Below are 27,533 nucleotides of genomic sequence, written 5' to 3'. Positions count from 1 at the left end.
CACACGTCGACACAAGTCGACTCGCGTCAAGGTTTTCTTGTTCCATTCTGTGTGTCGCCGACCGTTGTGACACAAGTCAACAAACGGTAATGCACAGGAATAGGAGAGTTATAAACAGTTACCGTGAGTCGACACAAGTCGACGCGTGAGTCGCATGAATGAAAAGCACCCTTTGCATCCGAGATCATCGGTCACTTTCCTGACGTGGCGGAGATTTATGGAATTAAAGAAATGTCTACATTCCCATTAATAACCAAAAATCAATAGTAAATTAACATCATAGCAATATCCACACAATATTACTTTTAGAGATAATGCTTAATGGATATTGGTAACCATCTATGGATATTGTATGGATATCCATTGCTACTAGGGTACTTGATTTGAGAATCCCTCACAGTCAGATTTCTGATATACCTCTGCATCTGAATGGGTTATTTCATGCATTTTTTACAAGATTTTCTTGGTGTTAATTGAAAATCTGCAGCTTTTACAAAAATGTGGTGCATTCCGAGAATGCAATATGGATCAAGTAATACATTCCCCTGATCATCATTAAAATCCTTAGGAATTTATATGTAATATAATTTTTTTGTCGTAATGCCGACGCTGTTCCTTGATACCTAAAATCAAAATAACTTTATTTATCCAGTGATCACAAGAGCAATAACTTAATTCTACATCTACTTAAGAACTCAGTAGAGTTTTGGCAGGCTACTGAACAGTGCGAAGTAGAAACCAATAGGGCTACAGTAAAGTTCAGTAGGGTACGGTAGAGTTCAGTTGAATTCGGTTGATTTTCTCCACTGAACCCAGTAGAAATTTTCAGCTGGGTATGTTTCCGCACTTTTACGCTGTCAATATTTGAAAACTTTTTGTTATTAAACATATGTTAATAGCATATGTAGGGCATAATTGGATACCATACTGAACATATGTTAATGTACTGAGCATAAATGGATAACATTTTGAGCGTATATTAAAAACATAGCATAAGTTGAGCATAAGTGGCCGGGATAACATGCTGAGTGTATGTTGAAAACATGTGTTGAGCATATTTCGACAATGTACCTAACATATATTTTCCACTGGTGTTGAACATATTTTGAGCTATGCCTCAACGGAAATTTACATATGCTCAGCATGTTCTCAAATTATGTTAAACACATCTTACATGTGTGTTGAAAATGCCTTGTGCATACTCGGAAAATAAATTGTACTAGTAGGAATCATTCTTGGAGCCATGAGGCCTTCAAATTGTCCCATTCACAGCAAATTCATATTACTCCTGCAATATCAAGGTCATGCTAAGTATCATAATTCCCTTCTTTCTATTGTGTACCCTTATACTGAAAACTATCTGATGGCATTGATATACAATATGGAGGTCGTGCGGATGTCTCTCGATTTCCTTTTTACCTGATGACCTTAAAATGAGATTGACAGTTATAATGTTCACAGTTAAGTGAATGAGCAAATTCTTGTCCACTGACTCATTTCACTTTTAGAATTACACATTTCTGTGTAGTTGTAATTATGCCATTAGAAAATCACAAGGTTTCCTTTTTCCAATGATAGTGTCATTGCAAATAGGATCTTTTAGAAGGATAATATTTTCTTAACATTTCATTTACCCTTGACCCCTTGATAATTAAATTGGAACTTTTGAGGTTAAGGGAATTTATAAGAAAAACATTTCTCTAAGGAAGTGGTTTAGCATTAAAAATAAAATTTGCAGCGCAAAAATGTTCAAAATAAAATTTTAAGAAATAATTTTACAATTCAAGAAACATATTAAGAAAATAGACAAGACATACCAGTAATTAATGAAACCTAATATTGCCTTTTTGTGGTTGTAAATTTTCATAGACAGTTGCTTTGATGCTGTGACATTATGATTATATTTTCTCAATTTCCTTCATTTTGATTCACTTCATTAACATAAAGTCTAGAAAAACAATCCATTTCAGATATCTTATTAAAAGTCGTGGTTTTGCATATAAATTCCTTTCTTTAAATAATTTTTTGATAGATTTGATGCTTTGTCTAAAATTTTTGTTATATCATAATCAGAGGTGTGGTTTTTAATAACTATTAGAAAACTTATAGAAATTAATTTAAGTGCTACTGGTATGGGTCACATATTTTTTGGTTAAAAATTTATTTAATTAACCAATGACCAACTTTAAACAATTAGAAACCAAAACACAAAACATCTTGCATTGCTTAAATATTTCATAAAACAATATTCTTTCAAATAACCCTGATACCATTATACTTAAAACTATCAACATCAATAACAGAGAAATTCAATGCAAACATAAATATCATATGATGATAATTAATGGCTGCCAATATTTTATAGACAGTGCAGGTTATTGTCATATGATTAAAACAGGTCACTGCACAGTGATGTTAAAGCACATTTAAACCTACAACAAGATAATAGTTGAGCTCTTTAAGGTAATCCAGGAGCATCAACCACCATAGAGATGAGTTCATGCATTTTGTTCTCCATATGTCAATCATATATAATTATGAAAATGATATTAACAGAGAAATACATTTGAGGAACAGTGACATAAAATTTGAAAGGAATGGTTAAAATGGATGTTTTTGGTTCATGTTTCAAATTTGCTCAAACGAATTGTAATATTCTACAAATACAGAAAATGGAATAATATTCACAATTGAAAAAATGCCAGAATGTATGCATCATATTTACTGTTTGCTAACACTACAACATAATCAAATTAAACATACGATTTCAAACAAAAAGTCCTCCAGCCGATCACAAGTAATGACCTTGAAGGGTAATTAGCACTTATTAATTAGACTGCCAAAGGATTACAATAACTGTGTTCACATTTGACTGTCAAGGCAAAATCTGTGGGAAAGCTTGCAGCAAATATACCACAAAGGTTGATCTCCTATGTTGTATGCTAATGCCTTTCAAGGTTGGACTTCTCAGAGACAAAAACTCGCCGCAGACATTGCAGGATTAAGGCTTTTCCCTGATATGTGTACGGCCGCGTTTGGTAATGAGAACTCTCTGATAAAAAGACTTGCATTCACTCACATTTTTACTCACCTGTAAATGGCTTCAATATTCCGGGGGAAAAATTAATTGCTCCAAGAGAGCGTCGTCGGTGGGTCGGCAATGGGACGAGGAAAACACACGTATACGTATTTCGGCTACAAAGTAGCCCTCTTGAGGGTGCTGAAGGAAGAACCAATGCACTTACAACACGAGGCTGAAAGTGAAGTGGAAGGGAGGACAACCAAAATATAACTAAGAATGAGAAAGGGGAGGGTTGAAGATGGAGGGGCCAATGGGGGAGACTGAAAAACGGTATTGGGTGTTAAACAAAAGAGGGGAACCTATGGTTCCTAACCCTATTTGCCATCAATCATTAATCTATCTTCTCTTTGTGTACTAATGTGTAACTAGGTCGTATTAACCAGTGAAATACTTGCTGCAGAGGTTGAAGAAATAAAGATCCTTTTAGGTGTGTACATAAGTCCATTTTAAGAGGCTTATTGTTGCCGCACGAATAAGGTTTCTCCTCTGTTCTCTCCGCATATGACTCTGAGTGGAAGATATTTTTGCAAATTCTGCATGAACTAGGTCTCCCTCCGGCGTATGCTCGAATGTGTCCGACCAGAAAGTAGCTCACAGAAATAGAATTTTCGCACCTTCTGCACGAATAAGGATTCCCTCCCGAGTGTGTAGGAAAAAGTGTCGCTACGTCGTTTTTTCTCGAGAGAGACTTTTCACACTCGTTTCATAAAAAAGGTTTCTTTCCCGAATGCATACGCACATGTTTAACTAAGTGGCTCTTATAAGAGAAACATTTTTCACGCAAGTTGCAAGTGTACGGCTTCTCTCTCGTGTGTGTTCGAATATGACGAACTAAGTGGAACTTATCGGAGAAAGACTTTCCACACTCGTTACATGCAAAAGGTTTGTCTCCCGTGTGTGTTTGAATATGACGAACTAAGTGGAACTTATCCAAGAAAGACTTTTCACACTCGTTACACGAAAGAGGTCTGTCTCCGTTGTGTGTAAGGTTGTGTGAATAGAGGTTGCTTTTGCTTGGGAAAGTTTTGCTGCACGTGTTGCATGAAAACGGTCTCTTTCCCGTGTGTGTAAGGATGTGCACATTGAGGCTGCTTTTCCAAGCAAAAGACTTGGAGCAAATGCTACAAGTATAAGGCTTCTCTCCCGTGTGTGTTCGAATATGCGTGTCTAAGTTGTACTTGTTCGAGAAAGACTTTCCACACTCGATACATGAAAAAGGTCTGTCTCCCATGTGTGTACGGATGTGTGCATTGAGTATACCTTTCCGAGTAAAAGACTTGCAGCAAGTGCTACAAGAATAAAGTTTCTTTCCCGTGTGCGTGCGTACATGTGTAACTAAGTGGCTCTTATCCGAGAAAGACTTTTTACACTCGTTGCACGAATAAGGCTTCTCTCCCGTGTGTGTTCGAATATGACGAACTAGGTGGGACTTATTCAAGAAATACTTTTCACAATCATTACATGCAAAAGGTCTCTCTCCCGTGTGTGTACAGATGTGTTCATTGAGGATTCTTCTCTGAGCAAAGGACTTGAAGCAAATGCTACAAGAGTATGGCTTCCCTCCCGTGTGAGTACGAATATGTGTAACTAAGTTGTGCTTACGCGAGAAAGACTTTTCACACTCGCTACAAGAATAAGGTTTCTCTCCCGTGTGCGTGCGTGCATGTTTAACTAAGGTGCTTTCATCCGAGAAAGACTTTTTACACTCGTTGCACGAATAAGGCTTCTCTCCCGTGTGTGTTCGAATATGACGAACTAAGTGGGACTTATTCAAGAAAGACTTTTCACACTCGTTACATGAAAAAGGTCGGTCTCCCTTGTGTGAACGCATGTGGGAAACAAGGTCATTACGCCGAGAGAAGGACTTCTTGCAGACTGAACACGAACAAGATTTCTCTCCGATTGATGATTCTGCTACAGCATCAAAATTACAGCCAACAAAATGAATTTTCATGTGTTTTATCAGCTCATTTTTGTCATTGAATGCATTTCTGCAGCTGAAGCAGCGAAATGAAATTTCGGTTGATCTGTAACTGTGCCCAGGATTATTGATCGAGTAATTGGGCACCTCCTCATTGCCTCCCATGACGGTCTCACAGCCACTTCTGTCATTTCTAATGATTCTGATATTCCTAAGACCTTTCGTAGTTTTTGGTGCATCACAACTACCTTTTTCCCCAAAAAAGGTCTTTGCGCCTCCGACTCCACTGATATTATGTGATTCGATGTTTCTCGCATTGCATTGTTTGTCATCAGGAACTGAACTATTTGTTTTCTTATCAGTATCTAGGGCGCCATATTTTTCCATATCTTCATCCATCAGGTTTCTTTCTGTCTTTACTAGGGATGCTCCAGCGCTGGAATCAAATTGTGTCACCAAAGCTGTGTGACCAGTGCATTCGTCAATAGAATAATTCCTTACATTTCCTTCCGCAGGCAGATATGAAGTTGATGTTGTTTGAATGGGGATTCCATCGTCTCTTTGGAACCCTAGAAAAGAATTTTAAATGACAACTATCACAGACAAAAATGAAAACTAAGACTCTTAAACCTATCACTCAAAAGCAATTTTATGGATGAAAAAAGCCATAAATCACAGAGCTTAAATGCAGTCTGACTTGTCCTTGAACCCTGAAACCCAAGGAAAATCAGAAAATCAATAGAGGGGAAAAGATTGGGATAGAAACAGATAACACAAAAACGACTTCGGCAACATGAATCATTATAACCCATCGTATAAATACATAAGCCGAAAGACATACAAACCACACATCTGACTCACAATTGATGAAGAATGAAATCAGGCCCCTTTAGGAATTAGTCCTTTATATGGCAGACTGTGATTTAAACCTTTTTTCTTCATCTTGGAATTTTGTAAGTAAGATATTTTAAATATAATTTTTATTCACAGCTAAGGGAAAAATTTTTGCTTTGCAACAGCTTTGGAACAAAATCTGCATTGGAACTGCTGTGAAACTTATTTCCACTCTTTTGTACCAAAAATTAGAAATATGAAGACGTTTGTAACTCATTTGTGATCCCCTTTCGAACTCCTTCGTACAGATTGCGTTCGTGTGGAACTGCTTACTACACATTTGGAACTTCTTTTGAACGAGACGACAGGATTTCCGGACGTCATTATTCGTTTTGTAAATGTTGTGTACTGAGAAGATTCATGAGTAACGGCTTTCCATACATTTGTAATTCTTGTTGAACGATTCAACAGGAATCCAGACGTCATGATTCATATTGTAACTGCTGTATACGGAGACGATTCATGTGTTACTGCTTTCCATATGTTTGCAATTCTTTGTTAACAAATCCATGCGATTTATATACGTCATCATTTGTTTTACAACTGTCTTCTACGCGCCAATATACCATGGCCAGGTTCAGTCTGATACGTTTGGTCGAGAAAATGAAAATTCTGTAATATATGCAATAAAAATGCATAACAGGTTTAAGAAATATTCGCAAGTCAGTTAATAGAAACGGAACTCCCAAATATTCACTCGAATGAGTTTAAAAATTATTATATTTTCCTTGTTGCTTAAATCGTATTTTTGGGTCCGATTTGAAATGCGACAAGATTATCTTCACTACGTCCTACAAAGTGGTGAAACGTAACGCAACTTCTTTCGTACACAACGTAGGATTTTCAGGGATAGCACTACTTCGCTCAAAGATGACCTTGTGAGTGGACTCATTAAAACCGATAATGCGCAACTAGGAAATTATTAGTTTTCAGAGTGAATATTAATCCACAAATATAATTTTCCTCGGCAGTGTACTCTCCTATATGTTACATTAATATTTTTGGTCGCTAATATGAACTCACAGGTTTATACATTAAACCGGTATGGCTTCACCAATATACATAATGTAAATCCCTACACGTAATAACGCTGTAATACAGCAATAATACGTTACAAAATACATTATTTATATTATACATCAATTTCCTAGGTAAATACATTATGTGCGCGAGTTCTTGTGCTGTGTGGGGAGTATCTTGGTTGCATATAATAAAGTTATTCAATAACAACTTCATAGCGCTCGCTTTTTTGCGTTTCCAAGTATATTATTATCGTAAAAACATCTATGTCTATGCTTTCAAAGTATACTTCGTACATATAAATATTGCGAATTTTACGGAATTTTTGCAACCTTTTTTTCCATTGCTTTCGAATTTTAATATAACCGAAAAAGTAGCATCTTTCATCGATTAATATACATAAAACATACGGATGTATTGTCTTCGCGACCACTAGGAAATAGTTTATGTCCATATTTGGATCCATATTTTATGGGACTGAATTATTTCACCATGAATCCCTTCTTCGAAAATATATTTCAATTTCGAGGTAGACAAGTTCGATGACCCGGAAAGGCCTTTTTTCGCATTTTCCATTGAATTTTCAGATATTTAACATGACGGTTTTTAAGAAAAAAAATCCAGAAACAAAGGCATTTCACTAAAAAAATGGACACTGAATGATCCACATCAACCACGTAAGATCGGAATTAAGCTATCGACAAGGACTTTCTTGACCACGAAAGTGAGTTACCCCTCACTCCACCATATGAAAACATGAAACTTGTGTTAAGCTTGTCGAGCTTGAAGGTCCTTCGCTTATGACTAATGCTTTGGAAAGCAATGGAGCTATTACGAAATGATGACCGCACTTCAATTCGCAGTATTCATCTTGCATACATTTCCTAAACAGACTCAAATAAACTTCAAGAAAATTGAATACGCCCTCTTGAACTGCTACAAAGCAGGTGGCATGGTATAAAAATGAGTTCCAAATGGGTGTCCAACTGGTACAAATCAGTTTCAAAACGGATGAGCGAGTGGTACAAACGAGTTCCAAATTTAAATCAAAATGAGTTCCAAAGATTGAAAAGTAGCTCCATAGCAGTTTCCAATGGAAATCCAAAGCAGTTCAAAATGTGCTAGAAATGAGTTGATGACATGGTAGGACGCAATGACGTCATGAATTGCTGTGTACCGTGGTTCAATTCCACAGCAGTTCGAAAGCACATACAAATCAGTGGTACAAAGCAGATAGATGACAGTTCCAAATGAGTTACACAGGAGAAATTTTTCCCCGAGGGTCTATAATAAAAAAGAACATAAAACACTTCCTATTCTGTTGACTTTTTAGTAATTATGCTAAGATGAAGATTTGCTATATCTAAACGCGACAGGAGAGTGACACCCATAATACTCATGTATCAGCTAAGCTAAGAGAAAATAACCCAGAAGACGTGTACTTTCAATAAATCGTACTGCTGGGAAACGCCACTCTGTATTTTATGAGTGCGGATTTCTGTTACTCCCTGTGGGGAACACATTCGAGCTTTGTCTCTGGTAAAGCATCAGCTTTAGGTCACTTTCACCCCCACTACCCTTCCCTGCAGATGAGGCAATAAAGCAGGCCACTTGCCGAGGTACCCATAACAGTAACTTAGATGTGTGAAACACTGTGTCCTTGTCAAAGTAGAAAAAATCATACAAAATTGGTTGCATACCTGAAGGCGATGCTAACAGAATTTTTTTACACTGGCATGAGGCCAAGTCACGCTAGCTTCCTTTCTCGCTCTATTTATGCAATCCAAGTGCCACTCCTAGCATACAACTTTGTGAGGACTTAATAATGTACACCTGAAAATCAGGTGCATAATATGCCATCACATGTTAACCCTTTCGAGACGGCGGAGTTTTCGTCCTAGCATGACTGCTGTACTGAGCCCAAAGAGACTTCTTTCTCGTGGTACGGAGCATTTATGGGAGGCATTCGTTGAGAAGGGTCTCGCTGAACCTTTTTCGACCCCTCCACGCTGGGACTTCGCATTATCTCGGACTCCGAGAGTAGTTGTGCTCCCTACTTTCTGGGTTTACGACCATGCCTGCGGCATTGGTTTGCGGTCAACTTAAGTATTGCTTATATGTATTTCACAAATGGATAATTGTTGCTTGCACGTGAATTGCAGACTTTGAATTGAATTACTCATTTTTTTTAGCATTGTCAAATTTTAAACGAAGTTCTAAGGCCAATATTAACGCATTTATATGGCACACAGATGAAACACTATCGCCCACCTATGTACCCCCCGTGACTACTGAAGGGTAAAGGGTCGGGATGCAACACAATGAGCAGTCAATAGAACCTCCTCCTGGCAGCGCCTACAATAGGAAAATGTTTTCCACACTGAGTGGAATAAGAATAATTGGAGAGTATCTGTGTGTAGCTTTTTAAGTGTAGTCACACTGGTTTCTTCGTTCCTCAGTGTTGGGAGACAACATTGTGCCCTTCATTTACACCTGCTACTGAACTTGAGCCTCTAACTCGATCTTGGCATATGTCCATGGACAACTTATAGTGTTACCAGTATTTTTAAACCAAAATTAGTGCTTGTATTCAATTATTTAACCTTCAAAAAATTTACTAACGTTTTTTAAGCACTGTGGAATTTTAAACGGAGTTGTTGTGTTGATGACAACAAAGTTAGTGAACACAAGGTACTGAGACTATAAATTCAGAAATTCTTTATTTTAACGCTAAAATTTCGTTTTAAAAATTGCTTATGCAGAGAGAAAAAATGGAAAATTCATTTCAAAGTAAAAAAAATTCAACAGTATGTAGTCTGAAACAAAATATATCATCGCAAAAACCATTGACAATTAAATCACATTGCGACGGGGTACTGGATTGAGGATATAAATGAGTAGAGGTGGATAGGGCTAAACCCTTATGTGGCGGATGTTGGGTGGGGGCGACGGACATTTTTATATGCAGAACACCTGACGTCAGGTATATCTGTCGCAGATTTTTCAATGCAAAGACTATTGCCGATGCGATGGAGGGGAATTACGGCTGAGGTGGCATTTGTTGGAAGCATTCAGGCCCGGCCTGAGATCCAGCTTAGCGAGAACCTAAGGCCACCCCTCGGAAATTGAGCCCAAAGCCTCCCACTCATTTATGATCATCCTCACCCCAGGTTTTCTTTTAAAAGAGTAAATTATTGAAAATAGAATGCAATGTTTGGCTGAAAAAAACACTAACAATGCAAAAAGTTGGCTGTGGGTTAGAATGGTGCGAAAAAAGTCAAGTTGCAAATTCAGTGTCGTAATAGCGCGGAAAAGTTGCGATATGTTAGAGCAAGAAAAACAAAAAAAGAATTATTAAAATCGGACGTCATCTTCCGATCAAGCAAAGCACCTGAAAAAATGACAAAAATGAAAAAAATTGTTTTTTTTTGTAAAAAAAATTGAATAAACTTTATATTTTTAACGCTATATCTAAAAATGATTACAAATAGTGTAGGTTATTAGTAATATATATAAATTCATGGCTGTAAACAATTTTATCCGATCGCGAAAAATCATTAAAAATGTATAAAAATTGCAAATTAGCCGATTTCTCAGAGTTTTGTAATAATGACTTGAGGTAATATTTTAGTCTAATATATATGTTTGATTATGCAGCTCTTCCTTTATTAAGATATTATTCAATAATATTTAAGCATCCCAGAAGTTCCCGGGGGGAGGTGGCCTTACTTCGGGTCCAACACTTTCCCTTCCCTCAATCCAACCATTGAGGGTTAGTGCTACTTACAATATATACACTTTTTGTCCTACTTTTAGCTTTTGAACGCTATTTTATACCACAATTTAGGGGTGAAGTCTGACAAAATGGGCCTTGATTTGAATATAGCCGTAATAAATCTGTCTATGGATAGATAACCACAAGGCTTAAGGGATGCCTCTGTAACCAATTTCACTCACGGCTCCACTGCTTGCGTGTGACATGGGATGTTTTTAATATCCCAATTTCTTTTATCGCCTGATTCAATGAAGGAAGCTATTTCTTCATTGGTCATTCTCCGAAGAAGAGGTGGAGTGGATAGTTTTACTATATTCCGGTCAATCAATTCTATATATTCAGTTGCTTTGAAGTACATGGTAGGAGTAAGTGAGTTTCCGATGGGTTTGCCTTTTGGTTAAGTCTGTGGTTGTTAATACTCTTTTTATCCCTTGCTCTCTAATGTGCCTTCTATAATAAAAATAAACATCGCCATCAATTTGGATCTCTGGGTGAGCAAAGTAAGAGTTCCGTTCAATAACCGGGAAAACTACTTTATTTTAATCTTAAGACAAGAATCAAGAGGTTTATATTGATGTGTGCACACGAACAGGCATGTAAGATTTATAATAAAAGTAACTACGTCTTTAAAAGCATCTGAGGGGTTTTCGGTACTTACATAAAGTCGGAGAACTCGATTTGGATAGGTAAGCTATCTGGCATGGGGAAATGGTCCTGGATCACGGTTTTCTAAGTAATTTGGAAAGTCACCACAAATAATTTCTTAACTTATGGTATCTTTGGTCTATAAGGTATCTTTGGCCCTTGCTCAAAATTTATCCATCCACTTGTAGAATTACATATTCAGTTGTTTGGAAATGCAGTATTGGAAGCTTTCCATAATCATTCAGCTTTAGAATTCCCACTTAAAGATTTTTGGCCAGTTAATTCACCATCCAAATACTGAAAAAGATGGCGGAAAAGTAATTCAATGAAATGAAGTAAACAAACTGCCCACTGCCAATGTGTTCTTCGATCTCTCTCATAGTGCCACCTTTATATCCAATGTTGGTGTTGTGCCATCACAGCAAACTAAATCTAAGTACTTCAACGATACTCCTTGATCAGAGAAATAAGATAATATGAAGTCCAAAATTAGCAGACCCGGAGCTTGGAAAAACATGACTTACATACACAGAGGACGGTTCTTTTATCAGGGAGAGGTGTACCTCTTTAACTGTCCAGCGGTACTCCTTCGAATCAATAATTTCTATTACTAGGGTATCGTCTATCCTTCCCTCCAAGCATTACCCGTGTAGTGCACCTAAATCAATTTACAATCACTATGCAAAGCTGTAGTTTGTAAATTTGCCCCTCTGGATTTACTGTAAATCGCTTATAGTATTTCTCCTTTCCCTTCTAATATCACATCATTCATTGAACTTGAAGTATCTCCTTCAGTTATAACACCAATTTCTTCAAGTGCACTTGATTCTATAACAGCAGCTGCACGGTCACAATCACAATGCAAAGCGTAGTTTGTAATTTTACCCTCATTTGCCGTGTTGACAAATTTTTCTTGGATGTACTAGACATTTAATCTAAGTCCTCAAATTGCTCCTTGATTGTTAAATTTTGCGTAGCATCATTTAAAACCTCCACATCTTCACTCTCGATTTCAACAGGGTTAACATGCTGCCTTTTTAAAGCACAATTATGCCTTTCAAGTCTAGTGGTCTGTCTCTTTTTGATCTACTGGATTAAATAAAACTTCACTAAAATTTGTCATAAATAATTATCAAATAACTCTGAAAAATCGGCTAATTTGCACTTTTTTACATTTTTAATGATTTTTCGCGATCGGATAAAATTTTTTACAGCCATGAATATGTATATATTACTAATAACCTATACTATTTGTAATCATTTTTAGCTACAGCGTTAAAAAATATAAAGTTTATTTAATTTTTTTGCAAAAAAAAAATTTTCATTTCTGTCATTTTTTCAGGTGCTTTGCGGGATCGGAAGATGACGATTTTAATAATTCTTTTTTTGTTTTTCTTGTACTAACGTATCGCAACTTTTCCGTGCTATTACGACACTGAATTAGGAACTTGACTTTTTTCGCACCACCCTACTGTGGGTTACTCCTATGACAGGGTTAGTGACTGGGGTAAGGGACAGACAGGATGAGCTGGGTCCCAACTCTAAGGGACTAAGATACCCAAGCAACTCACCCCCAAAAAGATCTCTGTACAGAAATGTTTAAAATGTCCTAATGCTTCTCCTTGTAGAAATACGTTTTCCAACCAGAGGGGCTGGCAGGAAAGAGTTTAGGTGACTGTCCATAACTTTGCAGCCTAATCCTATATAAATTCGAAATACAGGATGCGACACTTAATGCATCCGATGCTTTCTATCTCATGGGTGTCTTCCCTTCCCTAACGTTGGCAGGAGCAGATGTCCGATCATTTGCATTGAAAAATCCACGACTGCTATACCTGACGTTAGGTGCATGACACATCCCCGTCGAATCCAGCTCACATTTGGCACGAAAGTGTTGAAAGGGGAAGGTGACTCCCTGAATTTACACCCTGCGGTGATGTGGATAAAACTTAAAGCTAGAATCATTGCCTTAATAAGCTAAATTAGCATGACACAGCCTACTATCAATACTACACAGAATTACAACACCAAACTCCAACAATTATGGGTTTGAAATCAAGTTCGGCTCTTTCTAAGCCATACTGATTTCAATACTGGAGAATGCCTCTCAATTTTATACTATGTCAGGAGTATTTTCTACTCCCAGGAAGCTTTGTGATTGTCTCATTGTTAAACCTAAAAAAGCACCATAGCCTATTCTCGGGAAAGAAGGGCAAAATGGAATGCACTTATTTAAAATATTTTCCTGATTTCCCACCTTTTGATAGTGAATTCTCAAACCAAGTGGTTCATTACGGTGGTTTGTTACTAATTTTTTTCAATAAATTAGTCTCAAAACATGGCTAGTTATATAATAAAAAAATTCAATTCAACAAAAATTGCCATAAGGCATTAAAAATGACACAGATGACCAAAAAAGCAAGTATATGTAACTCTCCTTCCCTATCCATTTGGCACTTAAACTAAAGAAAACAGAAAATATGGATTGATAACTAATCAATCACAATGTGGCCACTTTAAGAAGAGATGATTTCACAGTTTCATCCACCATTCACGGCATGGCATTGTGAAATCTAGTAAGGCGTCTCATCTGAAATCGACCTGAATTTTACGGTCCATTGATGGTGTCGACGGCACGGTGCCAGGTCGGAGTTGAATGGGTGCTGTGGAGACCATCGTGTGATTCGATTCATCCGAAGGAATCCATAGAGGCATATGGTTATTCAAAAGCACAGCAGCACACTGGGGACGGTGGCCAGCAAAAAGACGTCCCATCAGAAAGCAGCCTCAGCCTTATCTATATACAGCTACTTGTAGCCCTTATGGGCACTAACCCACTGCTTCCATTGTGGACTCTGTCGAATTCTCAACCGTGTCTCTTATAACAGTAAAAGCTGGCTTAATAAAAGCATTAAAATGTACATCCTCCACATTCACATCATTTCCTTCATGTATAGAGTTATTTTCAACCATTAAGAGTACTCACCAAATGCCTCGGTAGTGGACTCATGGGCAATAGTCAAACTCTCAATTGGGTCCCCATCCTCACCTAAAGTAAGCTGTAAGTAATCATCAACACATGAATCATGTATGTGCAAAGGATTCAGGATAATTTTTTAGGAATTACTAAAACTACTACATGCTCCACATTGCATCAAAAGTTGGAACTCCTAACAAATACTTTCTGTTCAAAATAAAAATTTTTTCAACACTCAGAGAATTGTATATTTTTGCCTTTCTTTCAACATCAAAGTGGTTTTATTTAAGTTACGCCCACATTTTAATATTACCTTTATTAGTTAACACTGCAATTAATGTCATTTTATTTTAATAGTATACATTAAAAGAATAAAGGTTTCATTGGTAATGAAAGAACCTAAAATAACATATTTGAAACTAGGCATCCATGTCAAAAAAATGGAATAAAATCTGATGTCGCAGCATTGCAGGCAACAATATCCAACAAGAAACTACATTTTTAGTGAAAACAATGGATATAATGATGAAAAGCAGGCATTGGAATTTGAAAAGTGGAAATTATTCATGAAAAGTGCTCCATGCAAAAATTGAACCCAGAAGTTCCAGATAGTAGTCACACACAAACTGCTGGGCTATCGCTCCTACATGGAGGGAGACCATTTATAAGGGAATAAAATATACCTGTATGTATTGATCTGCATTTCTTAATTGAACCATGGGTTATGTTATCCCACATTGGGGTGATTCGTGGACAGCTTCCGACATATTACAACACAAAAAAGTTTCATTTGAATCTGAGACCAGATTTTCTTAAATGAGACATTATTTTTTAGTACAAGGATTTCCTTTAGTGAAATATAAGGCAAGCAAATTACAACATATAAAAAAACATAAAGATGAATGAAAATGGCATCATTTGAGATAAGAATACTCAGTTCAGGAATTAGAAACTTTGAATCTAACGGGTTCCCTTTAAAGCTGTGCGGAAAGCAAAATGTATTATCATTTACAATGATAAATGTTTAGATTTTTACCTACTACATATCGCCGTCATCAATTAATTAAATTCCATTACAATAATTCCACACATACCTGGGCATTCTCCTCGGGAGATGGTTCCTCCTTTGCCCCGACCAGCGTCGAGTCCAGGTCTGCCACCATGGCTCCTGTGCCCTGAGCTTCCACCTTTTTGCCTTGGGAAGCAGTTAATGTATCAGGCTGCAACATAAACCCCAATAATCATCATTAATGATTGAGATACAGAAAGATAAAAAAACTTTTGAGAATTCCTCATACGAATAAAATTAAAGTTCATTCAAGATGGATCTATTCTTCATGCTCTCCTACAAGATTCCTTAAAGTAATTAATGTCAGTATTTCATAATGTCTTTGCTTATGTTAATTAAATTAACCACTTAACTACAGACTTAAAACCTCATATTTGCATTGAAACCCCCTTCAAAAGCCCTATAATGATCCTCAGGGCAATGGTTTCTGGAAAATTATAACTCCAGATATAATAAAGGAGAATAATTTGTTGTGTTTTGGTTTATAAGTCAGCATATCAAAAATATTGATTAATAAAAATAAGTTACTGAGACTAGATATAATGGGAGGCCATTCCAGTAAATGAAAAAAGTTATCCATACATGAACACCTTATAGGGCAAAAGATGCTTAACTTCAATGGGAAAATATGAAGGTTTATTTTACCCTCCACAAACAATTGATGAGTGGTGTGTGATTGAGGTGTTTTCACTTCCAGGGACTAAATAAAAATTTTATAAAGTACACTGAAGTGGAACGTCATTAGTTTTCCCAGAAATGACTGAATCCATAACATCTTATTTTCTCATAAGGTATACGACAGTGCTTTGAAGCATATGAAATTCTTTCAGGTGTAAATGCAATTATCCAAGATACGTAAAAACAACAAATGATAGCTTCACCTGTTTAAAGTATAACTCCACTACTGACCATGGTTTCATCACTATCTCATTTTCACTTCTCATAATGTTAAAAACTGACTGACATGTTATACTATAGGAAGAACAATAACAAGTGATGGATGAAGCGGGAAAGAAAAGTCAGTAGAATAGCTGAGGCATAGAGAGCATTCTACAAAAAATAAAAGTCTGCTCGAAGCTGAGAATAAAACTACAGAAGTAAGGACCAATTCATCAGACACTACCTATGGAACATATTTATAAATGGTAGTAAGGTTTCAAAATTGACAGCTGCAGAAAAGTAATAAGTGGAAGCTCTGGGAATGTGTTGATCCCAAAGGATGTTGATGATAAAAAATTTCACAAAGTAACATGTATGCATGAAGAATAGTGGGAGAAAAGATGTCTTCCAAAAACTTTAACTCAATCGGCCATATCATGAGATATGATGGCCATATAAGAACAATCGAGAGACAAAGAGAAGGACAGGTGGAGTGAAAGAAGGGAAAAGAATGGCTCTAAATGTTTTTCATAGGTCAGGTTATGAAGGGAATACAAAGAGAAGAACATAAACATGAAAAGATAAGCAGATGTTAGACAAGATTTGAGGACTGTGTGAAATGAATTTTAGGAATGTAGATTTATGAGGGCAACATAGTTCATATGCAATACAAGTTGAATGGACAATAGAAAGTTCATAATTAGTATTACTTGATTAAAAGAGTAGTGATGCATCTGTTTGCTTGTGCCACCATCAGTGCAATCATTGACCTCATGTCTTTCACCATCGCTATTCTGATCATTTTTAACAGAGGAGCACTTTCATATTACCCGATCACTCTACTGGAAAAAGAAGCACACTTTCATACACATTTATGCAATCTTATAAAAGCCTTGGGAACAACTTCATTTGTCACATCTGTAGAATATAAAGCTCTTCAAATTGAAGACTTCCCAATCATTGTCATTAATTTCCAAAAAGGAGCAAAGCAAAAGAGCACTCAACTTTCAAGAAGAACGTCATTACAACAGTGCTTTAGAGCATATGAAATTGTTTCAGGTGTAAATGCTATTAATATGTGATAAAATATAAATAACAAATGATAACTTCCACACTTAAACATATATCTCCACTCCTGACCATGGTTTCAATACTATGTCATTTTCACGTCTCATAACCTTACAATCAGACAAGCTACAGGAGGCCTAATTATCAGTGATGGATGAAGCAAGAAAGAAATAGTAAATAGAATAGCTTGGGCACAAAGAGCACTCTAGAGAAGAGAGGAATCTTTTCTCAAGGGTAGAGTGCTCTAGAAGGAGAAGTCATAGTTTCTGTATCACTAGATAGGAGTTTTACATCATCTGAGATTACCAATGCATGCATAACACACAGAGCCCAGGGAACCATCTCTTAATAATCACTGATTAAAATTGCCTAAGGTCAAAAAGTTTCCTTAGTTTGATAGGGTCTTAATAATCCTTATTTAAGCCAAGCGCTACCTGCTATCAGGGTACTCTGCTACCTGAGAGCAGCCTGCATCTCAGCGGCACACACACTCACCCCATGGTCACCTCACTTAACGAGAGCGGGAACCAGAATGACATCACACAGGATTTTCCCAGGATTCATACTCAGCCATTGCATTATCACGCACTTGAAATTTTCACTATTCATTTTATTGCAAAAAATAGATATCCTCATTTAAAAATATGAAAGTGGGAAATTCGTGCTTCAGAAGTAATAATCTTTTGGTTTAGGCATTCAAAAAAATAAGGAGAAACCACCCTCTTACAGGATGTCAGTGGAGAATAAATTATTCTTGATGAATGATTCTGGCCTCTTCATAGAAAATTGATTAACTTAATCAACCTACAACGTTTGGCAAATAAAGTTCTTATTCCTTCAATATAATCTAATAATATCCATATTAAGAAGAAGGAAACACTTTATTGGGAAAATATAGAGGGTGATTTGCTCTTTAAACTGTGGACTTCCCATATCATTATAATTTAATTTCAAAAACGAGCTAGGCTAAGAGCACTGATTTATAAGAAAATGATAAAAATCTAAGAATAAGCAAAATATTAGTATTACATTAATAATGGAAGAGTTTCAAGATAATGAACAACAGCAGCAGAAACTTGAGTCAAAGTAAATAAAAATCAGTTCATGTCACTAACAATTGACGTCTTTTGGTAATCAATTTGCATTGCCAATGTACAACGTTCAAACAAACGTACAACAATTCAAAAGTGATAATGGACAAATCCCTAGTCCTTATTATAAATTCCTGTTCACTTTCATCACAAAATCCAAATCTGATCAGATTCCTGTGAATATCAATCTCTCATACAGATTGAGCTATGTTGTTAGATTTGACTAGCAGCTACGTCATGATGTCATGGTCATTTTTTAAGCTGTTCCAAACTCAACAGTTCTCAGCTTAACTTTCAATTCCTAATAACCCTCCACTGTGTAGTGAACAAATTTGAAAACTATTTTCATTATAAAAAAATAATGACTGCTCAGTGATGTGATGACAGTGCGCTCACTTGCTCAGTAAACAAATTTGACCTGTTAGTTTAGCCAAAAACAAACAAAACTGTTTATTACAATGAATCATTCATTTTAAATGATTCATTCATGAAATCTTTTGTGTAGTTGGTAATTATTTAAAGGTGAGGGAGAATACTTTACGTTTCCAATGAGAGGTGTTGGGAACTTTCCACAAAGGAATGATATTGTGCAGTAGAAAAATAGAACTGTACAAGGCACAAGTAAACTCACCAATTCATCAGTGGCTAATGGATCTGACACATCAGTTGAAATTCCTGCTGGATCTGATGTGTACAGCACAGGATAATTCCCTTCACTAAGGTTACCTTCGTCCTTGTCTTTCACATGAAACTAGGAGAGAATAATGGGCTTCACTCAATACAAGGAAAACATTAGGAGCCTAATTTGATAATAAAAAATCCTCTTTTGCTTGAGACCACTCCAGCTGGCCAATGTAATCATGAGATTCTTGCCACTCACAGATCAAACTCCAGAATATCAACGTTCATCTAAGGAGGGGGAGTTATATCACAAAGGGCATGCGGTTTGAATGAGAGTTTTGGTCACTTAGAGCAGAGGTAAAACAACTGGAACGATAGATTGAGGTTCCACTGTACATTGAATTGTCTTCATCTTTTCTTTACCCAGGCTTATACCCACAGTGCCACAATAGTTACAGCTGGATCCTTCATTGAAGTTAAAGAGGAAGATGGGTTAAAGAAAAAGAGGGCATAATGAGACACAGCCCAGTTATAACCAAGACAAATGGCTTGAACAGACATTTCACACAGATATCAACAAGTCTACTCCATCAGATACATGCGATTTCTATCAGAAGATTTCCAGTGCTATATAAGTGATATTAACTGAAAAAGATAAGTGTGGTTCAGCTTTCTGCCTCATGCATTACAACTGGAAAAGACCTCAACTGACAATGGCATTACTGTAACTTCCTATAAATATACTCATTTTTATAAAAGACATGCCATCTTTCTTATAGAACCAAGAAATTTGTATAACTGAAGGTGGTTCAAATCTGGTTTCACTATGCACTAGAACATAACTTACCAACTCATTGACCCTGGGCAGTACCAAGTCTGGCACAGGAAGGTATATTTCAGTGGTTTGGCCGAAGCATGTGGGCTGCGAGTTGTTTTCAATCACATCTTGAATGCAGCCCTTAGTCTCCACGGAATGCCCCGAATTGTCATCAGCTGCCCTTCCTCCTTCAAAACTCTGCAGAAAAAGTAACAGAGAAAAAACACTTACCTCCTTAAAAATACATACATGGGATGCTCTAAAGCAATGCGAAAAAGGATGCTAAACATAGTGTCTAAACAGCTGGAACGATAGATTGAGGTTCCACTGTACATTTAATTGCCTTCATCTTTTGTTACTCAGTCTTATAAAGAGATGCCACAAGAGTTAGAGCTGGATCCTTCATTGAAATGAAGGAGGAAGGTGGCTGAAAACAAAGAAAGGGCAATGATGAGACAAAGCCCACTTATAGCTAAGACAAATGGCTTAAGCAGACATTTCACATAGTTATCAACAAGTCTACTCCATCAGATACTCTATCCGAGGATTTCCGGTGTTGTACAAGTGATATTGACAGAAAAATTTAGTGCGGTTCAGCTTTCTGCCTCATACATTACAACTGGAAAAGACCTCAACTGACAGTGGCATTACTGTGAGTAACTTCCCATAAATATACTCATTTTTATAACAGGCATACTCTCTTTCTTATTGCAACTGAGAAATTTGTACAAATGAAGGTGGTTCAAATCAGGTTTCACTGTGTACTACAACATAACTTACCAACTCATTGTCCCTGGGCAGTACCAAGTCTGGCACAGGAAGGTATATCTCAGTGGTTTGGGATGAGCAAGTGAGCTGTGAATTGTTTTCAATCACATCTTGAATGCAGCCCTTAGTCTCCACATAAGGCCCCGAATTGTCATCACCTGCCCCTCGTTCTTTAAAACTCTGCAGAAAAAGTAATAGAAAAAACAATTATCTCCTTAAAAATACATATATGGGATGCTCTTAAGCAATATGAAGAAGGATGTTCAACATACTGTCCATGCTTTCATATAAAAATACAGTGGTGTCTGCATGCCTGTTACTCAATCACTGAAAATCTATCTTTCCGAATGAAACAAATTCTCACCCTTAGATCCCTAATATTCTGAGTTACTGCAGTGCCTTTTTTAAATTTATTTGGGACCACAGTACCAGGCCCTTCACGGCAAAATATACGATAGAGAATGGGGATCATCCCGAGGTATCATTTCCAGTTTTTTTCTTCAAATTACACAAAATCAAAGTAGACAATGAAGATTAAAAATTTTTGCAGTTCAGAAAATGAAATGACTGAGTTTCTGATTCTTTCTTCTGAAATCATAATTTTTGTATAAGTGGCTTTTAAAATGCCAAAATCTCCTATTATTCTTTTCTCGAAAGAGAAGTAGATGAAAAAACATGTTGAACATATTTTCAATGTATTTATTACATTCTAGACCTTCTGCTATCATTCAAATATTCACTCTGGAACAGAATTCTCGTAGCAATACTGGATTTTGTAAAAAGAAAAGAAACCTCAAAATCATCTTCTCTTACAAAATCACTTCATGAAACTGTCTTTACTTAACCCTAATATTATTATCCATAAGAATTGCAAAAACAATCATGCAACAATTATGTATTACCCTCTAAACAAAGTTCCTGCTGTTTGTTAATATATAGGATATAGCCCTGACAGATGGTCGATTGTGAAATATCAGTAACATCATTACTCAAGCCTAGGCATTTGGCAAACAAGCTGCTCGATGACCATGATGAATTTGTCTTCGCAATGGATACTTAGTGTGGTGAGAAAATTTCTGGGTTTGAGCCATTTTACCATAATTAGCATGAGCAGTTGATTTCCTTCTGTCATTAAAATAAAACGGGATAAAGTGCATCAAGAGACCTATAACTTTAACCAAGATGCAGATCTAAGAGAGACAAAGTGACATGATTGGTATCACTGCTTCAACGGAGGTCATTTCAATGACGACAACTTTCCATGTGAAGGAAGACCAAATACCTTCAAAGAAACATTATTGGAGACATTGCTTGAGGAAGATCAATACCAAACTCAAGAAGAGTTTGTTTTGTAGTTAGAGTTACCCGCCAAGCCATTTCCTAGCGATTCCATGAGTTGGGAATTTAATATTAAGCAAGAAACTTGGGTTCAAATGATTCAACAGTGATTCCACAGCATAAAATGCTTGACCTAATTCCAAAAAACCTATAACATTAAAACCTATTTGGAAACACTGTAAAACAAAGGCTGAACGCACCAGCCAAAGTCCCCAGACATTGTACCATCTGATTTTTATTTGTACCGTTCCGTACACTACCTTCAAAGTGGTAGCCCCAAAAAATTTAGAATGCAATAAAATTGCAAGGCATGCATTGCATACAAAGAATTATCACAGGTTTTCCAGGTGCATAGTATCGTGTAACATAACTCGGGAATTCCACTTAGTCAGGTTCTCAAACTCCATCTGACAATCAGCCAAAGTTTCGATGAACAAGATGTCCAACGTCATCAGGGCACCTGGGCAACTGGCACATAGAAAATTGAGCCGAGATTGAGTTGAAGAATCTGACCCAGTGTAATTCCTGGGTAATCTTCTGCACACCATATCCTTAGCCAAGATTTTGAAGGCCAAATCTATAATAATAATAATAAAAATAATGATTTATTCCACGTTAAGCACAATACAACGCAATAGTTTTCGTCAAAGTCGATGAAATACTAGAGGTAAATAATACAATTCTGAGTACTGCATACAAGAGTAGAAAGCTTGGCTACATATCCATAGGTGGAGACAACACTTAAACTTGGGTAATGAACAGTCTCTGGCCTCTTGAGGTAGGTGGTTGAAAAGGCACAGTTTTACATGGTGAAAAGACTTGCTTGCTGTTGACAGCCTACATTGAGGCTGAATGAGATTATTTTTTTTTGCCAAGTGTTATGATGGTGAACGTCACTACCAGTTTTATGGCTGAACAGGTTCATTTTTACATTTATAAGACATTTAAATATATATTGACCATAAAATGTCATTATGCCTAGGTCCTTGAATAGAGGTCTACAATGTTCCATAGCTTTTCAATTAGTAGTGATTCTAATTGCTCTTTTCAGTAAAATAAATAATTCTTTAGCGGAGGAAGAATGGCCCCAAACCTCAATGCCATAGTTGAAGTGGCAGTGAAAAATGGCAAAGTAAACTGCTCGAAGATATTCAGTGGGAATGAGAGTTTTCAGCTTTCTTAGCATGAGCATAGCTTTAGACAATTTTACAGTGGTAGAGGAGGTATGACAGTCCAATGGTAGTCTGCAGTCCAGGTCAAAGCGTAGTAGTTTTAAAGTGCCGGTATGATACAAAGTGGGGCTTAGAGAGAATACCATCTGTTGGGTTTTTTCTGCATTGAGGGCAAGCCCATTTGCTGAGAACCATTCTTCAGCCATGGAGAGGATAACATCAGAGGGGTAAGTGGAGTTATTAAGATCATGTATCAGAGTAGTATCGTCAGCATATAATACAGAGGGGCAAGGTAAATGGTGTGGGAGATCATTTATTAGAATTAAAAATAGTAGAGGGCCAGGGACTGATCCTTGAGGTGTACCCCATAATATGTTTAGAAGGGCTGACAGTGTACTGTTTATATTAATGCATTGTGAACGGTTTGTTAAATAGGACTCCATGAGTTTTAGTTCCAAATTGTTTACACCATAGTGTTGTAATTTCTTCAGGAGTAGTGGGTGTGAAACACAATCAAAAGCTTTGGAAAGGTCACATGCTGTTAGTACGAGGGGGGATTTATTTTCAAAAGCATCCAATAGTTTATCAACCACAAATTTAACAGCATATGATGTGGAATGACCTTGACGAAATCCAAATTGAGAACGAGTAAATAGGTTACTACATATTTTGAAAGTGATTGTAGAGCTGAGTTTTAATGACTTTCTCCAGTACCTTAACAAAAACTGGAATTTTGGAAATTGGGTGGTAATTTAAGGATGAAGTTCAGTCACCTTTTTTATGGATAGGTATTATTTTAGATTTCTTAAGTTATTTTGGGAAGGAGGCAGACTGGAAGCAAGTGTTGCATATTATTGCAAGGGGTTCGCTGAGTACCACTGCTAATTGTATAATAAGATTGGTAGATAATGCATAAATGTCAGTGCTGTTGGATTTTTGAGACTAGTGATGGTTTTATAAATTTCAGTGCGAGTAACCCACTGCCATTTGAAAGCAGGTGCTGTGACTCTGAATATAGGATGTAGAGTAGGATAAGCATCTCAATACCTAAAAAATGTATTTATCAACAATGGTAACAACCAAGGTACAAGTAACTTATTAATACTAAGGACATATTTAAAGTTAAACCACAATATAATATATTATATAAAATAAGCTTTTAGCCATAATATTAACAGAATACTTCCAAAAGTATTAACGAATTTTAAAAAACAGAATAGTGTTCATCTATACAATTATTTAAAGAAACAATTTCATAAAAGGCACTAACAGGAATGATTTTAGCCATATATTTTGTGATCTATTTAATCAAAATTGTTGTAAATATTAAAATTATATTCAAATATTGGAAAATAGTATTTACAAATTAACTTAACAGCTACAGAAAAGATACATCACATCAAAACTCCTGATTTCTTCATAATTTTACATTTTTGATGAAAATATTTTCATGGATAATTTTTGTGCACTAAAATTTATTTCTAATACTTTGCCAATCTTCCCTTTGTGGCGTAATATCTGCCACAACACGCAGTAGAGAATATCGAGTTTAATCCAAGAATGCCTAAAGCAGCATTCCGTGTTCGCCGTAATATATAAGCAAGCGATATCCACCAACACTAATTCAGTCAGTGAGTCTGTACTAGGGAGTAAGAATAATCGCTTCATAATAGAAACGACACAAGTGCATCATTTAGCGTATGAAAGTACCTATTATTCAGCATAGTAAATCGCTACACCTTCATTGTAACCACCATCCATTCATACAAGAAGCCTTCAAAATAAACAACCAATTTCTGAAATTTTGCTAAGATGTTTTCAGTTGCACATAACCTTAGCCTCATGAGATCATAGTTAAACCTAAAGAAGAGGTCACCAAAAAGAAATATAACATGTTTGCATGCACTCGGTACTATATTTAACAACCGATCCACAAACTATTTTCAAGTTCTCTCACCTTTTATTATTTAGCAGCATATGGTCAGAGAATTCTTTGTTCCAAAAAAAAGAGTATTGTAGAGGAGTCATTCCATGTCAAATCAACCAATACTTTGACCAAATGACACCCAATGACTCAGATTTTCCAGATACTTTCCTTGGTCATACATCCTGGTATTATTAGAAATTGTGTACAATATTTGCCTCCAATTTTCAAATGTTAATGAGATATGAGCAATCCGAATTTGGGAGTGACCCCTTGAGTGCCTCAACGTGCAGCACATGGTGATTTTTATTTTCATCCGTAACTCCCTTCCTGTGAGATGAAAAGCCATGATTTTTTTTTCTAAAGCTAAGTGTTCCATATTGATCCCACGATAATCGTTAAATATTCACAACATGAGGTCATTCATGCAGTGAATATTTCATCAACAATAGACAAATGGAGGCTAAAATTGTACACAATTTCTAATTATATCAACCAGAACGTATGGCCATGGCAAGTTTCAAGAAAATCCGAATCGGTGGGTGTCATAGCCTGGTAGATTTGAAATGGAATGACCCAGAGCCAAGTGTGTGGATTGCCTTTCTACATTGATAAATGGTAAATTTAAATCCCATTCTTCCCGAATATCATTGTATAGCAAACACTAAGTTTTGCCAGAAGACGATACGTCTTCAGTCTTTGACACTGAAAGGCCAACTGCAACACAAATAGCATCTTGCCAAGGGCTCACATATAGGGAGAAACCGTTTATGGGATGTTGGATTTATTACACTTTTCTGTATGCCATGGACGAGGGCCTTTCATGTACCCTTTTATTGTAGATTAACAAAATGTATGCTAAATTATCTTTTGACCATTAATCGAAGTACCTTTTTAGTTATTACTCGATTTAATGGCCAACGGTAGTTCTGCAACATTATATTTCTCCAATTGTGCTACCAAGAAGTTAATCGATTACAGTATAGTTTATTCTCAAAACTTCATACCATAACTAATTCAGACCGCAAAATTTACCTTTCTACATTCCTACTGTAGTCGACAAATACCAAAGAGTGTCACCTCTAACTCTGCCATTCCTATACTACGCCAGCCATCAAAGAAGAAAAAAGGATAAGTACTCACCCTACAACAATTACTCTGCAAACTTTTTCTAAGAGCTGCGTCTGATTCTAAACAAATCTTTTTGAAGACGCTGAATTCCGTAAGTTTCTTCAAACACAGTGGACACATGGTAGTGGGCAGGCCATCTCCCACAGCAACCTGAGATATTAATAAACAAATTATACGTCAACAGAAGTCGTAATTATCTTGGAAAAAACGAAATGAAGTAAGCACCAAAGAAGATCGATTGCATTTGATATGCCACTCACATGTAAGCCGACTAAATCATGTATGGCATCCTTTACAGCTATATTGCATGCCACATTCGAAGTGAATATGTTATAATAATAATCATGATTTTTCCTACAAAGTCTGCAATTCCTTCTTGAAGATTCCGTGAATATCCCGCTGGTGCGACTCATGTTTTCACTTCAAAATCTCATTCACTGTTTAAATCAGGTATATCGTCAAAGACATCATCTACTCACCGACAAAGATCTCAAAATCACACAAGAAAACTACATTCACTACGTTGATGTTTGAAAATGAAAATGCTTTTGATTATTATGCTCAACGAAAGAACCAACGACGCCAACAACAAACAACAATCGCCTGAGAGACATTTCACGACTCAATAGCATGGGCTGAGAATATTTTCAACAATTTATGACATGATTGTAAATCTTACGAACACAACATGCACGGCAAAGATCCATTAGCAACGTTTATTTGTTAATACAAGAACATGCAATTAGCCTCAGTATAGAATCGATGACATCTAGTTGCCATTTTATCCGCAAACAGCACACCTATAGAACAGGCCAAACATCCGCGTTTCAAGATAATTTTCTTTCCATTTGAAAAAACAAAGAGGCAATTAATACATATTCATAAATTTCCTTCAATTTTTGGTATAATTATAATTTATTTTTCATTAATATTCAATGCTTAGGCCAGAAGCTGAATATAAGCCCGACTTCAGCTTCCACCCTGTCACAGTTAATTTACGGTCTTTAGATATGAAAAAGGGTACAAAATATATTGAACGTTTAATCATAAACATTAATAAAATATTCCTGTTGAAAATAATGCAATAGAGATCAATAATTTATCACTCGTCGTTGCCAATGCCTCATTTATCGATTGTAGGCCTACTGCGTACGTTGTCCTCTAGTGCTAAAAAATGCAACTAAAGTTCGGTATCTGAGCTAAACCTTGCTTATCTGATCTATTATAATTTTGTGCGTCAATAAACATGGAATTCGTTGAAATATTTGCTGATTACTCTGCTGCGATGTAATTTCTTTTAGAGGTCATATTTAAATGTGAGCTTAACACGCCCTTTATCTT

The 27,533-nt window shown here is 36.4% G+C and overlaps 2 protein-coding genes across 2 annotated transcripts; both read right to left on the bottom strand.

Annotated features, from left to right (window-relative positions):
• Nucleotides 1-1,498: 1,498 nt before the first annotated feature.
• LOC124172368 (gastrula zinc finger protein XlCGF57.1-like) lies at nt 1,499-15,519 on the bottom strand. The gene is made up of 3 exons (XM_046551811.1): nt 15,409-15,519; nt 14,324-14,396; nt 1,499-5,572 (listed from the first exon to the last, which is right to left on the bottom strand). The coding sequence occupies exons 1-3, from the start codon at nt 15,475-15,477 to the stop codon at nt 3,786-3,788; spliced, it is 1,929 nt and encodes a 642-aa protein (XP_046407767.1). The 5' UTR covers nt 15,478-15,519; the 3' UTR covers nt 1,499-3,785.
• Nucleotides 15,520-17,083: 1,564 nt separating this feature from the next.
• LOC124172120 lies at nt 17,084-26,316 on the bottom strand. Its single transcript, XM_046551526.1, has 4 exons — nt 26,205-26,316; nt 20,640-20,807; nt 18,963-19,172; nt 17,084-17,101 (listed from the first exon to the last, which is right to left on the bottom strand). Exons 1-4 carry the CDS (start codon nt 26,310-26,312, stop codon nt 17,084-17,086), a joined length of 504 nt encoding a protein of 167 aa, XP_046407482.1. The 5' UTR covers nt 26,313-26,316.
• Between the last annotated feature and the right edge of the window lie 1,217 nt (nt 26,317-27,533).

The sequence above is a fragment of the Ischnura elegans genome, assembly GCF_921293095.1.
Source record: "Ischnura elegans chromosome 13 unlocalized genomic scaffold, ioIscEleg1.1 SUPER_13_unloc_1, whole genome shotgun sequence".
NCBI classification, from domain to species: Eukaryota; Metazoa; Arthropoda; class Insecta; order Odonata; family Coenagrionidae; genus Ischnura; species Ischnura elegans.
Note: the sequence above shows the minus strand (reverse complement) of the source record. Positions and strands in the feature narration are given on the sequence as shown.

Excerpts from the sequence above, each read along its gene's own strand:
- LOC124172120 (XM_046551526.1), bottom strand. The coding sequence starts at position 26,312 with ATGTGTCCACTGTGTTTGAAGAAACTTACGGAATTCAGCGTCTTCAAA. Across the intron at positions 20,808-26,204 it reads TGCAGAGTAATTGTTGTAGG|AGTTTTAAAGAACGAGGGGC; the intron begins GTGAGTACTTAT and ends CTTTTTCTGCAG. Across the intron at positions 19,173-20,639 it reads TGCCCAGGGACAATGAGTTG|TTTCATGTGAAAGACAAGGA; the intron begins GTAAGTTATGTT and ends ATTCTCTCCTAG.
- LOC124172368 (XM_046551811.1), bottom strand. The coding sequence starts at position 15,477 with ATGGTGGCAGACCTGGACTCGACGCTGGTCGGGGCAAAGGAGGAACCA. Across the intron at positions 14,397-15,408 it reads CTCCCGAGGAGAATGCCCAG|CTTACTTTAGGTGAGGATGG; the intron begins GTATGTGTGGAA and ends GATTACTTACAG. Across the intron at positions 5,573-14,323 it reads GTCCACTACCGAGGCATTTG|GGTTCCAAAGAGACGATGGA; the intron begins GTGAGTACTCTT and ends ATTCTTTTCTAG.